The sequence below is a fragment of the Fusarium musae genome, chromosome 2 (assembly GCF_019915245.1).
Source record: "Fusarium musae strain F31 chromosome 2, whole genome shotgun sequence".
In the NCBI taxonomy this organism is placed as follows: domain Eukaryota; kingdom Fungi; phylum Ascomycota; class Sordariomycetes; order Hypocreales; family Nectriaceae; genus Fusarium; species Fusarium musae.
Genome location: NC_058388.1, coordinates 171,399 through 184,508, shown reverse-complemented (window position 1 = coordinate 184,508; position 13,110 = coordinate 171,399). Strand labels below are relative to the sequence as shown.

At 48.8% G+C, this 13,110-nt stretch overlaps 7 protein-coding genes across 7 annotated transcripts; 2 read left to right on the top strand and 5 right to left on the bottom strand.

Annotated features, from left to right (window-relative positions):
• Positions 1–419: 419 nt before the first annotated feature.
• Positions 420–1,248, bottom strand: J7337_002011 (uncharacterized protein; the record flags this gene model as incomplete). The annotated part of the gene is made up of 2 exons (XM_044819744.1): positions 420–493; positions 555–1,248. 2 exons carry the CDS (start codon positions 1,246–1,248, stop codon positions 420–422), a joined length of 768 nt encoding a protein of 255 aa, XP_044684044.1.
• A 929-nt stretch (positions 1,249–2,177) lies between these two features.
• On the bottom strand, positions 2,178–3,726 carry J7337_002010 (uncharacterized protein; the record flags this gene model as incomplete). The annotated part of the gene is made up of 3 exons (XM_044819743.1): positions 2,178–2,338; positions 2,394–3,539; positions 3,600–3,726. The coding sequence occupies 3 exons, from the start codon at positions 3,724–3,726 to the stop codon at positions 2,178–2,180; spliced, it is 1,434 nt and encodes a 477-aa protein (XP_044684043.1).
• Positions 3,727–4,906: 1,180 nt separating this feature from the next.
• J7337_002009 (uncharacterized protein) lies at positions 4,907–5,554 on the top strand (the record flags this gene model as incomplete). The annotated part of the gene is made up of 2 exons (XM_044819742.1): positions 4,907–4,943; positions 5,043–5,554. 2 exons carry the CDS (start codon positions 4,907–4,909, stop codon positions 5,552–5,554), a joined length of 549 nt encoding a protein of 182 aa, XP_044684042.1.
• A 225-nt stretch (positions 5,555–5,779) lies between these two features.
• J7337_002008 (uncharacterized protein) lies at positions 5,780–7,458 on the bottom strand (the record flags this gene model as incomplete). Its single annotated transcript, XM_044819741.1, has 2 exons — positions 5,780–7,284; positions 7,341–7,458. 2 exons carry the CDS (start codon positions 7,456–7,458, stop codon positions 5,780–5,782), a joined length of 1,623 nt encoding a protein of 540 aa, XP_044684041.1.
• Positions 7,459–7,834: 376 nt separating this feature from the next.
• On the top strand, positions 7,835–9,671 carry J7337_002007 (uncharacterized protein; the record flags this gene model as incomplete). The annotated part of the gene is made up of 4 exons (XM_044819740.1): positions 7,835–7,920; positions 7,972–8,361; positions 8,419–9,395; positions 9,442–9,671. 4 exons carry the CDS (start codon positions 7,835–7,837, stop codon positions 9,669–9,671), a joined length of 1,683 nt encoding a protein of 560 aa, XP_044684040.1.
• A 33-nt stretch (positions 9,672–9,704) lies between these two features.
• J7337_002006 (uncharacterized protein) lies at positions 9,705–10,746 on the bottom strand (the record flags this gene model as incomplete). The annotated part of the gene is made up of 3 exons (XM_044819739.1): positions 9,705–9,881; positions 9,931–10,625; positions 10,683–10,746. 3 exons carry the CDS (start codon positions 10,744–10,746, stop codon positions 9,705–9,707), a joined length of 936 nt encoding a protein of 311 aa, XP_044684039.1.
• A 507-nt stretch (positions 10,747–11,253) lies between these two features.
• On the bottom strand, positions 11,254–13,077 carry J7337_002005 (uncharacterized protein; the record flags this gene model as incomplete). Its single annotated transcript, XM_044819738.1, has 4 exons — positions 11,254–12,478; positions 12,534–12,683; positions 12,739–12,925; positions 12,975–13,077. 4 exons carry the CDS (start codon positions 13,075–13,077, stop codon positions 11,254–11,256), a joined length of 1,665 nt encoding a protein of 554 aa, XP_044684038.1.
• Positions 13,078–13,110: the final 33 nt, after the last annotated feature.

Genomic DNA, 13,110 nt, shown 5'->3' with positions numbered 1-13,110 from the left:
TAAACGTCAACGGAATGCTCGCTACCTGTGTCCGCGTTGCAACTAACGACATTCGGCTATGCTCTGTGCAGCTTTGGGTAGCGTCTGTGTAGTCAAATCACTTTGTATTCTTCTTGATAGCAATGTTCTGAAGTAGCAACAAGAGAGAAAGGGCGGTTTCCGTAGTCACAAGAGCCTCAAGAATGGTATTTAAACAGCATTATTTTGGGAGATGGGTCTTTGCATATATATGTACGCTGCGTCAGGCGGAGCCATTTGCAGAAAGAAATATGTACTTGGCATTGTGATGTAGCTCAACTACCTGAATCACTAGACCTGAAAACTCCGTTCATACAACCGCCTCTCAACTTGAAACAATGTCGCAAATAGCAACTCGTGGATTTGTTCCAACAAACTCTTCAGTCATGCTAATTAGTAGCTTAACAGTAGTTCTGTCCGTTGCCGTTGAAGGTTCCAGACTGGTAAGCACCACCAGCGTTACCAAGGCAGTCAGCTACAAATTGTTAGCAACACTTCTTATACTTGATCCATTTACCATTTCTTGCCAAACTTACCAACAGTGACGAGCTTGAGGTTGTTCTGCTTAGCCCAGTTGATCAAGGCAGGAGTGAGAGTCTGCACCGTGCTGGCGTAGGTCTCGTGCATGAGGGGAATGTGACCGTTTCCACCAGCACCAGCCTGCTGGAACTTCTGCAGACTCTGCTGCGCCGATTGACCATTCCAGTCACCGGAGTCGACATCGTCGGTGATGACCTTGTATCCGAGCTGCTGCATGGTGGGCAGCACGTTGCCGCCGGTGGCGAGGTAGGGAGGGCGCATGTAGGCGGGCTTCTTGCCGATGATGTTGACCAGGGCCTGCTCGACCTTCTGCATCTCCTGCTTGAGCCCGTCGGTGCTGAGACTGCCGAAGTTCTGGGGGTGAGTCCAGGTGTGACTGGCGATCTGGTGGCCAGAGTTGTAGGCCTTCTTGATGGCGGCCTGCTGGTTGTAGATGCAGCCGTAGAGCGTGCCGGTCAGGAAGAGGGTGGCCTTGGCGCCAGCGTTGTTTAGGATGTCGACGAGCTGGCTGGTGTACTGTCCAGGGCCGTCATCGTAGGCGAGAGCGAGGACACCGGGTCGGGTGCATTGGCGGATGACAACACCGGATGCCTGGCGGTTGAAGAGCTCAACGGGGTCCTCGATAGCAGCGCCGGCGACGGTGCCAACGAGCAGGAAAGTGCTGACAGCAGCCTTGAGGAATGACTTCATTGTGGATGAATATGTACGAAAAGATAGATATATACAAAAAGTGAAGAAAGAGAAGTGATTGACAAGGTAAATGTGATATTGATTGTCGGTGCCAAGGAGTGTTTATATAGGGATGATCACTGAACGAGGTGTTGTTTCAGCAAGCAAACAAATTCTCCATTTGAGCCGGCCCGAAGCTATTGCTCCCTGATCATAACATTGCATAGATGAATCAGGCCTTTGACCCCCAGTGGGAATATGTCCTGAAACGCTGCTATGTTGTGTTCAGGCTAAATTCGCGACCCCCTGTGCCCCTAGCAATTAAACCACAAACGGACGGAATAACCCATGATTCGACGGGTGATTTCAGAGGCTGGGTCAATCGATGCAGGGCAGCTGATAAACAGCCGGGCTCCTCGATCTGGAACGTCGCCACGTGGTTCGACAATGCGGAGACTGGTTTTGTGACATGCTGCCATTCTGAGCTTCAGCTTTGACTTTATTCGACGATCCGGGCATTGTTCCTCCGGCATTGCAGTGCAAGCGGTTAAACTGGGACCGGTTTCATCCTCTCGGAAGTGGTTACTCGACTCCACAGGCTAGATCCACAGAGAGACATCACTAATAAACGGCCAGCTTCCAAGTAAATTGTCAATTAATTCGGCATTGAACTTGACGTGCCCTCCTTCATTTTACGTATTTTACCCGGTGGCAAAATGCAAAAACTAAGCACAGATATTGAACCCCAGATCTAATATAACCCATTCCCCTCATTCTTCCCAGCCCCCAACCCTCTTCTGTACCGATACTGTAACCTCATCAACTTAGCCACGCCATTTATGCCGGGTCAGAGGGACAATCGATCGTGAAGTTGCAGAAAAACCATGCGCTTTTCTCGGAATGCCGATACCCGCACGGCTATTCACAAGCTCTGATGTGTCGTGACCTCTTTAAAGCTTGGAACCAGGTCTCCGCACTTTTCGGGCGTAAGGATGTCCTCCAGCGCGGACAAAGTGATCTACATCTGCAGTGTTTACATAGTCGGGGCTGGCATCTGCCAAGTTTGTCAGGCCACAAAGACGCATCGCGGTTTCCAGCTCGTCTCGTAGAACTTGGGGGTGTTAGTACTGGAAGTGTTGCTTGGACTTTTGGTGATTGTAACTTACTATTGAAGGCGTGTTCAACGCCGTCTTCACCGTAGCCGACTGAGTAAGCGAATGGTCTTCCAAGACCAACAGCTGATGCTCCAAGGCAGATAGCTTTGAGAACATCAGAACCTCTTCTAAATCCGCCATCAACTAAAACGACGAGTTTATTGAACACTTCAGGGCAATTCTTGTGAAGCTCCAAGAGTAGCAAAATTGACGGAGGAGCTGTGTCCGCTGCGCGCCCTCCATGATTGCTTAGAACAATGCCCTGCACATCGTGTTGCATAGCCAGTTTAGCATCTTCCCATCTCTGAATTCCCTTGATGACAATGGGGACGTCGACCTGAGCACGGAGCCAGGTGATATCATCCCAATTCAGAGATGGATCAATGAACGAGCCCGTTTGACGTGCCAGCCCCGATCCTTTCCAGTCTTCCCCTGGTCCGACGTTCGCGCTTTTAACTCTCTCGTCAGCTTCTCGCTTGGACACGACGGGTAAATCTGCTGTGACGAAGAGTGCTTTGATCTTGCCAGTTTTTGCGACCTTTTTCAGCAGGTCTTCTGATAGTTTTCGGTTCTTGTTCACGTATAACTGGAAAAAGGCTCGTTCTGGCGTGACGTCAAGGACATCTTCATGTGGGAAGGAAGAGGGTGTTGCCAGTGTCTGAATGATGCCTGTCTTTGCTGCTCCTTTGGCTAATGCGAGCTCTCCTTGTTCGCCACCAGTCAAGGCTGCGCCAGTTGGTGAGATGTATACTGGTAACTGGAGATTGCAACCGAATAGCTCGGTTGTGGTGTCGACTGTTCGGACGTCTCTCATGACTGCTGGCCGTAGCCAGATTCTACCGAGGAATGAGGCGTTTGCGTCACGGGTGAGATTATCGTTTGCTCCTCCACTGATATATGCCCATTCCTTCTTTGCGAGTGCTGTTGATGCTACGTTCTCAAAGTCGTGCAAGTTGATGATGTCGCGAAGAGGAGGTCTCTCACTGGGATTACTTGATTTGCTCTTTGCTTGCCCATTGGATTCTGGCTCTTTCTTATTGCTAGACACTTTGAGAGATCCAAGGTGATATTTGGCATCTAGTGCTTTCTGGACCAATGACGGCGCGTGAAAACTGTTGTACTCGTCACTCGCATCCTTGCCAGCATATTGGTAGATGACTTTTCCATGTCAGCTCCCATAATAATGTCGTTGTTGTTATACAGTTATCGGCTACTCACTCTCGGCACCTCCTGGATGATCTGGCGCAAAATCCGTAAAGTCGTAGACTTTATTATTGATCGCCAGCCATAGGTCATCCGGCGTGTTATGCGCGGCGATGTCCTCTTCGGAGAATTCTTTCGACATTGCTTACTTGAGGTAATTGAAGATCGATATCGACGCAGTCAGTGATAGAAATGCCTCCTCGCGCGAAAGGACATCCAAGACTGTATTTAACGTATCGGAATTGCCAATCACAAACGGAATTTTGGAGTTCAAGTACCCGGAAACGATATCGCTGTGCTCCGATTGGTGGATCTGTTACACCCCGCATCTATTTCGGGTTTTATCCGAGGTCAAGTCTTCTTGTCTCTCGGATGCTACCCGGGAGCCTCTAAACGATTCCCATTGTATCCGTATTCGTTGCAGCCTACTGTTATTGTATAAACAAGCATGTGTTTACTAGTATTGTATAACAGCTCGTTTCTATTTGACCTGGGAGTCATTTAGAGATAATTGTATTGAAATCTGCTCTTCACATCGTTTTGCTTGCGGCTCCAGACTTTTAGAATTAGCTAACCATCTATCTGGAAATGTCAAAGAACGAACCAGGTTCCTTGCAATCTCCACCACAAAAACATAACAAGAACGCAACATAGTCTATAAACTATATCCAAGTCGATAGCACTTAATGATATCCAGAAGCAATGAGCAAATGACACCAATGCAAGCAAGAAACATCCTGCTTGGGGCTGAAGCATCGGGAAATCCATAATCCGTACCTTCTCAGCAACGCTTATCTTAGCTCGATTTTGGTTATCCGAAGCGGATCACAGACTCACCAATAGACTCATCATTTCAGTACAAGCTAACTTCTTTCTGCAATTAACGTCAATTAGCACAAAATGATACCGAGCAGGTGGAAAGCTGAAGTTCCTGAACTGGCATGCAAGCCAAGCTAGTAGTCAATAGCTCGTGTAGCTATATGCCACTATCTAGATTAGCTGAACACCCTGAAGGTCTCGATCGGCGCCCAAACAGATCCAGACCAAAGCCACGAGAAAAAACATGAGCTCACATGCGTCGCTCAGATTAATAACAATGCCCAGTGACAATCCTTATAAAGACGGTGTGGTCTGCAAAAGTGCTCTTCTGGAGATTGTGATAAAACAGAACCCGAAATCTCATTTCTCGATTCGTCACGATGGTCAAAATACAGCTTTTCTACTCATTGGCCTTTGTTGCCTCAACTCTTGCTGCACCCTCAGGGGTCTTGAGCTCCCTCTTTTCATCTCTCGATAAGCGAGCATGCACCAATCCCTCAAACATGCTTAAAAATGCTGGCTTCGAGTCCAAATCCATCAGTGAGTCCAGTCAACAGCCAACAACATATTCCCAAAACCTTTTTCCATCACTAGCTCGTAAATTCACTTCACCATTGACAATCCACTAACATGCGTCAGAACCATGGGTCTATGCTCCGTACTACCCCAAGCTTACCAGCCAGAAGATCGTGGCATCTGGCTACAAGAGCGACCAGGCTCTCCAGATCTCTGGTCTCGCCACGACACAGAACGAATACGGCTTCAGCAGACTTGAACAGAACTTCACCAACTGCAAGTTTGGAAAGTACGATCTTTCATGGTCCATGTACCTCCCCAAGGGCGCAGCTCAGGGCCTGGATCCCCGCCAACCTGGAATGACTATCTGGGTCTACGACCCCAGGGGCCAGGGCCAAGTTGGAACACTCGCCTTTGGACCCAACTCTTTCAACAGCTCACTTGGATACCCTGTGCAGCGAGCAACGCACAAGACAAATCAGTGGGTTAACCTGTCGATGAAGCTGCCGTATAACATTAATGTTGGCAAATGTACCTTGGTCATCAATTGGATTGTGCCGGGTCAAGAGACGGGCAAGGGAGATGGGAAGTTGACACTCAAGCTCGACAACTTTGTTCTAAAACCTTCGAAGTAGAGCAGCTGTGGTGGTCGTGTCGCTGAGTTGGTTCTGGGGCGACATGTATACACTTGGTCTTCCTCTTCGGGTTCAGGAACGACAAGAACGCTGTACGGAGACAGCTCTTATCTGAGGAAGGGAGTTAGTTATAAGCATGCTGAAGGATCTTAATCATTAGGAGAACCAAGTTTATGAGTTTCTTTCATCCAGATCTAATTAACCATCTATACCAATATGCATATGCTACGCTGCAGCCGCAGCTATGAGTGCCGCACCAGTCCCCGACCCGTCTCGTGTAAGCTCTATTTTTATCCTCGTTTCATTTGCCTTCCCAATAGCTTCAACGTCGCGCAGAGCAGTACGCATAAAGCTCTCAAAAGCAGTATGGAACTCAAATAGTGAGCCATCGACCGCAATATCAATCACCTCATCTGCCAATTCCGAAGACTCAAGCGTATCCTTGGAGTCATATGACGACCCGCTTGGCGATGTCGGTAAAGGTTCTTCCGGGCTTATGCAGCCAAACATGCGACGTATGAATCGTGTGAAGGTGTTCCGCCGGCTGCCGGTCTGCCTTGATGTCGACACCTCGTGTATTTGATGTGTATGGCCTCCGAGATCCGTCTTCTGAGACATGCCTGAAGTATCAAGCCTGCCATACTGTATGATGATGGCAGCAAGGCCAGCACCTACTAATCGAGCAGATCGTTTCACGATAACAGTAGCCAACGTTTGGATAGTCTGCAAGTCCTTCGATGTCACACCCGTTGCTCCTATCGTGTCGGTGATATAAGATAAAGCTGACGGCGAATTCTCTGGTGTTGACTCTGCGATCTTGGACAAGAATGCGCTGTCAATACCCATGTGGGCGTAAACAGGGCTACCGTCTGGAAATGACATATCTAATGCATCGTCGCGCATCAGGTCCAAGAGTGATAAGCGCAGTAGCTCCCCGAGATACATGCCGGAGACCATCTTCTCAAGAAGGCCACATCCAGGATCTGAAGAAGACTCATCGACGAGTTTGTCTAACCGTGTTTGAGGAAGAACCTTCAAACCGTCATCCCATGATCCCCACTCTGTATTAATCACCATGATTCCGTCACTATCAGGTCGTTGTGTACGATCGGCTGTTGTATCGAGTCTGTGAATATTTGCCACTCGCTCAATATACGCAGCGTTTGTGCCGGTCCCGAGAATTATAGATGCCAAGGTGGAGTTTTTCGTTTTCGAGGTATATGCTCTAGTAAGCAGTGTTCCGACTGCATCGTTGGCCAGAACGCAAACTCGCACTGGTAATGAGATCTCATCAATCGCTTCCTGTAGTAATGCGCAAGGATCTTGGCCCAGAGTGCTTGGGATATCCCATCCTTTGTCCCAGTGGACGAGGGTACCGCTGGAGATAGAGGTCTGCTCGCAAGTGAAGCTGAATGTGAAGCCAAGGTTGAAGGAAACATCGGAACCCTCACTACTTCTCTCACTCGTATGCTCGCGAAGGAGGTCTTGGATCTTCAGGGCGATGAAATGAAATAGAGGTTTGTGACTTGAGTGCACGCGAATATCATGCGGGACGAAGTGCTTCCTCTGAAACACATCGAACGTCGAGTCGCCATGAAGCGTCACAGCACACACGCGACAGTTTGTACCGCCAAGATCAACTGAAAGAAAAAGGCCCTTCTCTCGGCCACTTGGGATATGAGTGACGAAAGATGGTATCTGATAAGCATGCTTGTCTTTCAAACCATGTTCTGATAGGTTGGGTCAGTAAGGAGACACACTCGAGATAGCAACACGCAATGCATACTTATCTGCTTCACAAAGTGATTCGTTATCTCCTGTATCTTTTCGCTCCCGACCTCGAATTCTTGGGCAACCGATTGAACAGTCGCCTGCTGGCTGTCCCCTAAGCCACCCTCCAACATGGCAAAGCAAGACAGGCGAAATAATACGTAAAGATGGAAACTGTGAGTACGGTACGCATTGCAGAGGCAAGGCCAAAGACTAATACCAAAACTGTTAATAATTCCGCAGTCAGCTCAATCCGCATTGACCAGGAATGGTGCAATCTCATCGGCATGCTCAACGGCAAAGTCCGGCCCGGAGGCGGTCAACCCCGGATCGGGTAGCCACATTTGTACTAGACCGGGGATGACTAGTCTGATAAGACACCTGGGAAATATCGGTCGCTTCGCCGTTCTTTCGCTCCCCGCACATTTCTTGCTTCATCCACTCTGCATATGCACATCCACTGAGCACAGCAGAGCAGACATCCACGTACGGCCACTCTGACACTCGACCATGGCATTCGGCGAAGATTCCCGTCCTCTCGACCGCGACGCCCCAGATGAGGCTTCAGCACTCAAGGCCCGCAAGGCTTGCAGTGGGTAACCCCCTGTCTCTGGACCTATGACCCAAGACATTGAACGCTGATTAAGCTGCCAAGTCAACTGCCGAAAGCAGAAGATGAAATGCGTCCTCCAGGGTAGCAGTGAAGCGTGCCGTCGATGTCGCCGAGCAGGACTCCCTTGTGTGTTTGTCCCTAGAGCGAATGCAGCTCAGTTGCCCTCGCTGTCAGGGACTCTGGATCTAGATTTCAAGAACAACGTGCTATCTAGGTTAAAGGTTGTTGAGGAGAGGCTATCCATTGTGGCCGATAGTGAAATGGACTTTGGTGCTGTGGGAATGTTCTCTGGAGTTTCGGAGCAGTCACCAGAACCAACACCCGATGGACCACTCTGGAGTGCGATTGTACTCTTACAAAGGTGTTCCCCAGGCGTGCCATCGTCAATTTGGCAACGTGATACTATTGAGTCGCTCTGGTCCTCGTACGTTTCCTTCTCTCTGCATTGTAAAAAGCCATTAGTAACATGTATTTGTTCTAGCTTTCATGACAGGATGCCAGGGCTACACTTTATGCCCGACAAGCAAACATTTTCAACGCCTCAACCGATCCTACTTGCATCCATTCTCTATTGTTCAAGCAGCCGCGGACCACCAGACGTGTTAGAAATTGCACCCCAATTCTTCACTGTTTTATGTAACGCCATCGCTCAACTGAGCATCCCCAGCAGTGAAATCGGAACACCCCGAGAGTCAACTGTCTCCCAGGAGGAGTGGGCTTTCCAGACTGTCCTTGGTATAGTCCTTGCTGGTTTGCTGACAGAAGGCAATATAAAGGAAACTGGCAACTGGATTGCCATTGGTTACCGACTGATGCTGGACTATTGCCCTGCCCATGTTGATGATACGTCAAGAGAATGGCGTAAGCTGTTCAGCGGTATTCAGATCGTTGATTTGGAGCACTCATCGATTTATTTGTCGTGCCCAGTGATTCCCATTGAAGCACCACTGCCAATCCTACGCATGTCACCCCTCGATCAGTTATACAAGCTTTCCAGGATGATGCATACAGGGTTGAGTCACTTTACTGGGCGAAGATTACCAACCATCTGGTCCTGCTTCCAGGAATCCAGCCTGAGCTACCATGGTTCAGCCACAAGCTTCACTGCCATTGATGGTATCCTTATTAAAGATTGGGCCAAGCAACTAGATGACTGGCTTCAGGAGTTCAAGGGGAAGATGACAGAGCCTGATGACCAAAGCAGCAAGTTGGTTCTCCGCCAGTATGTTCTGCATCGACTACTCGTGCTGTCGATCTACCATCCTGCTCGAAGTGGCAATCTTTGGGCACATAGCATAACGTCAAATGAGCAGGAAGAGCTACTCCTGTCAGCGAGGGCGACACTAAAGCTTCATCAGCATGATGACTCCATCTGGGCGAACTGGGACTTGATAATGATAACCTGGGCGGCCTTGATAGTTCTGCAAGGACTACAAGGGGGAGTTGGAGAGATAGACGGTAAGTATTTCGTTCATGTTTGATTCAATCACTAAACGTTTTCTAGACATGAGAAATATCAGGTTGCACCTTGATATTCTAAAGCAAAAGAACGAACCCAAGCCAAGTCTTTGCGATAAGCTTATCGCACGACTAGAGGATAGCCTCCAAGATATCAGCACGCCAGACTTCACATATGTGCAACCAGGACATCCTACAGTGATGGACCCCACGTTTGATTACTCGTGGCAATTGTTTGATCAAGTAAATTTGCAGCAGATACAATTTCCCGGATAAATAAAACTACCGATCTACCTAGAAAATTTGACCTCACATTCCAACTGGGAACGTCACAGACCGTACCCTCATTGTGGGAGCTATACGTGATGCCATGTTATCAGGCTTCAGGTCACCATCTTCATCCCCATCAGCTGTTAATGTGGGTGATGGAGGCAGGTGGCCCGAGACCTCCCTCTGTCTGATAGTCTTCTCGACTCCGTAAAAATACTATACTTGTCAGTCTCGTTGATGGAGGCAACTTGGGTTGTTTACTTACGTTCACCGTCTTCACCTTCAACTCGAGGGTAGCGTCTCTGTCCACTACCACCATGCTCTTTGGATGTAATTGAAGGCACGAGAGTGTGCAGAGGTGACTGACTCCACCCTCAACTGCTTGCTGAATAGCAATGGCTTTCGATGCACCCGTGGCAATGATGACGACTTCTCGTGCATCCATAACAGTTTGCACTCCAACAGTCAAGGCCATGTCAGGAACAGCCTCGATATCATTGTCAAAGAACCTCGCATTTGCAATCCGGGTTTCATATGCCAGAGACTTGATTCGTGTTCGGCTGACAAGACTGGAACCTGGCTCATTAAAAGCAATATGGCCGTCTGTTCCTATACCCCCAAGGAAAAGCTCAATGCCACCAAATGACTTGATCTTATCTTCATAAGCTGAACACTCAGCGAAGAGGTCAGGGGCATTCCCATTGAGCAGGTGGATATTCTCTGGTTGGATGTCGATGTGTTTGAAGAGATTGTGGTGCATGAAAGAGTAGTATGACTCGGGATGTTCGCGGGGTAGACCGACGTATTCGTCCATATTAAATGTTACGACATGTTGGAAGGATATCTTGGAGGCCTTGTATGCTTTGATCAAGTCATTGTATATATGAAGAGGACTGCTTCCGGTTGGTAGGCCGAGGACGAATGGCTTTTCGGATGTAGGATTGAAAGCACGAATACGATCTGAGAATTACAGTATCAGCACTAGCTCGGAGCCATATGTAAGCAGGCAAGGCTTACTGATGATGTAGTCAGAGATGTATTGAGATGCCTCTTGGGGGCCTTCGCGGATTACGAGACGCATCTTGGCTTGGAAAAGTGGATAGGTATTTGAACAATAGTATTCGATGGATAATGTCAACTTGCACAAAGTCTAGAAACGATATCTTGTCAACTGGTAACTATATCTTATACAATCTTCCTCTATAAACGTGCCAAACTCTCCATTATGTCATTGGGCTAAGATAGAAGCAAGGGAGAAGCCCGAACTTTGCCGGTGTGTAGACCGAGCCAAACAGAGTTTCACGGTAGTTACTGAACCGGGATACTACGGCCATCCTGTGGTTCCGGTCCCTTGGGTACGGGACACTAACAACTTTAAGTTAGCTCCTTATCGGCAAATGATAAAAATGCGGCCAACTACCAAACGCCACAAAAAAAACCTCCCTTGGAACATGAGTCGAGAACCAGACCAGATGAGTTCTAAATTTTCGAACTCCTCTTTATTGACACATGCTATGTTACACTACTAATTATCTGACAGAAACATATCTACCCCATTACTCAGTGTTGCATCCCGCCCCCTGTTACTCTAGCATGTATAAGTCATGTCCAAAGTGACACTAGGGGTACCCTTGAATCCCTCAGGCACCGCGTACGAGATGTTGTAAATCCAGTGATCCCTAAGTGTAGCTCCATAAACGACATCCTGCTTCACCAGTCCCGGTGCAGTGACGTTCACATCAAGACAGGGCAGCTTCTCAAGACCCTTGACAACGTTCTTGCCGCCTAGAGTCCAAGAAGGGGGAATACCAGTCAGAGCAAAAGTGAAGATGTTGGCTCCATCCTGGGTAGTGTTGGGGTAAGAGACAGTCAACTTGTTGGCTTCAGCCTTTGCGTTCAGGGTTGAGGCGCTGGGATACAGCGAGAAGAAGCCCATGTATGGGTAAGGCTTGTGCGAAGGATCAGAGGCCCACTGCACGATAGCTGGGACATACTGGTTGCCTCGGTTCTTGGTCTCGTTGACGGTCTGGCCGCCAATCATCAGCTCAGCACTGAGCCAAGAGGTGACGTGGCGGGCGTTGTTCGAGTCAAGCTCCTCGTAGATGGTCTTCTTGATGAACCGTGTGCCCTTCCACTTGCCCTTGGACTTGATGATGGCCTGAGCGTCCTTGGAGATTGTGGGCGCGATGACATCCATGACAAGAGCGAGGGCAGCACCTTGCGCAATATCGTAGAGGAGATCGGCTTCGCCGAGAGGAGGTTGACCGCCAACGCCGCGTCCGTAGACACCCCAGAGAATCATGGAGAGAATCTGAGAGTGAGTGGTGGCATCACGACTGTAAGCACGATCATAAGGTCCAACCATGTTGCCAAGATAAGGATTGTAGTGAGCAGCGACATCCTTCCATAACTCTTGCAGGATAAAGACTGAGTTCTTGGTCATGGGAGCATCCTTGGGACCATAAGCAATGTTGGCTGCAAGAGCCCAAATGTCAATGCCGTAGTAGTTGGGAGCATTATACTCAGACAGCGAGTTCTGGCAACGCTTGAAAAGCTTCAGGAGATCGTCGCCCTGCTCCTTGGCAAAGTTGATGAGCACTTTGTTGTTCTTGCGCTTTCCGACCCAGCCTGTGGTGAGAGCTCGCATGATGGCCGGGTTGGAGTAGCCAAGAATCAAGTTGTCGTCCTGCGGGAAAGATCCGTTGCGACGCATTCCTCCGATTGCAGCAGCCTCAAGAGCATCTTCGATGCGAGATTCAAGACCGGCTGGTAGAAGATGGCCGAATTCCTCGACAACTTGGATAAGCTGGGTACTGGAAAAAGGTTAGCATCTAAAATTCATCACTGATGAGGAATGTTGTGACTTACCCGACGAATTCTCTCCAGTTTGGATCATAAGTGCCATAGATACTGGGAGGGTAGAGAGGGCCATTAGGAGTAGGATCAGGCTCATCTGGCGAGAGCTTGAAAGTACCGTACCAGGCCGAGGTGAAGTTGCTGTTCAGCTGGTTTGCCAAGCTGGTAACAATGTCAGTCAATTCATCTTGATGAGGTTGATGAGGATCTGACTCACACATTTTCAATGGCCTTAACAGCAGTCTTTACATCATCACCCTGAGCGCGATGCAACAGGCCTGGAATGTGCCAAGCAGTAAAGCGGACGGACCATTGGCCATTGTCCTGGTACCAGACATAACCGTAGCTTGAGTCATATCTCGAATCCGATACTGACATGGAGTAATCGAACAGGCTCTGCGCAGCTGTATTCTTTATTAACTCCAATTTCAACCATAGAACATTGAAACAAACCTGGTGTAAGCTTCTGGCTATTGGTATTACGCTTAGCCAGACTCGCCGCGGACGCAGCAGACCCAAAGGCCAAGAAAGTAGTAGCGAGTGAAAGAAGACCCATATTGAATATCTCAACGGTGAATTGATACGGCAA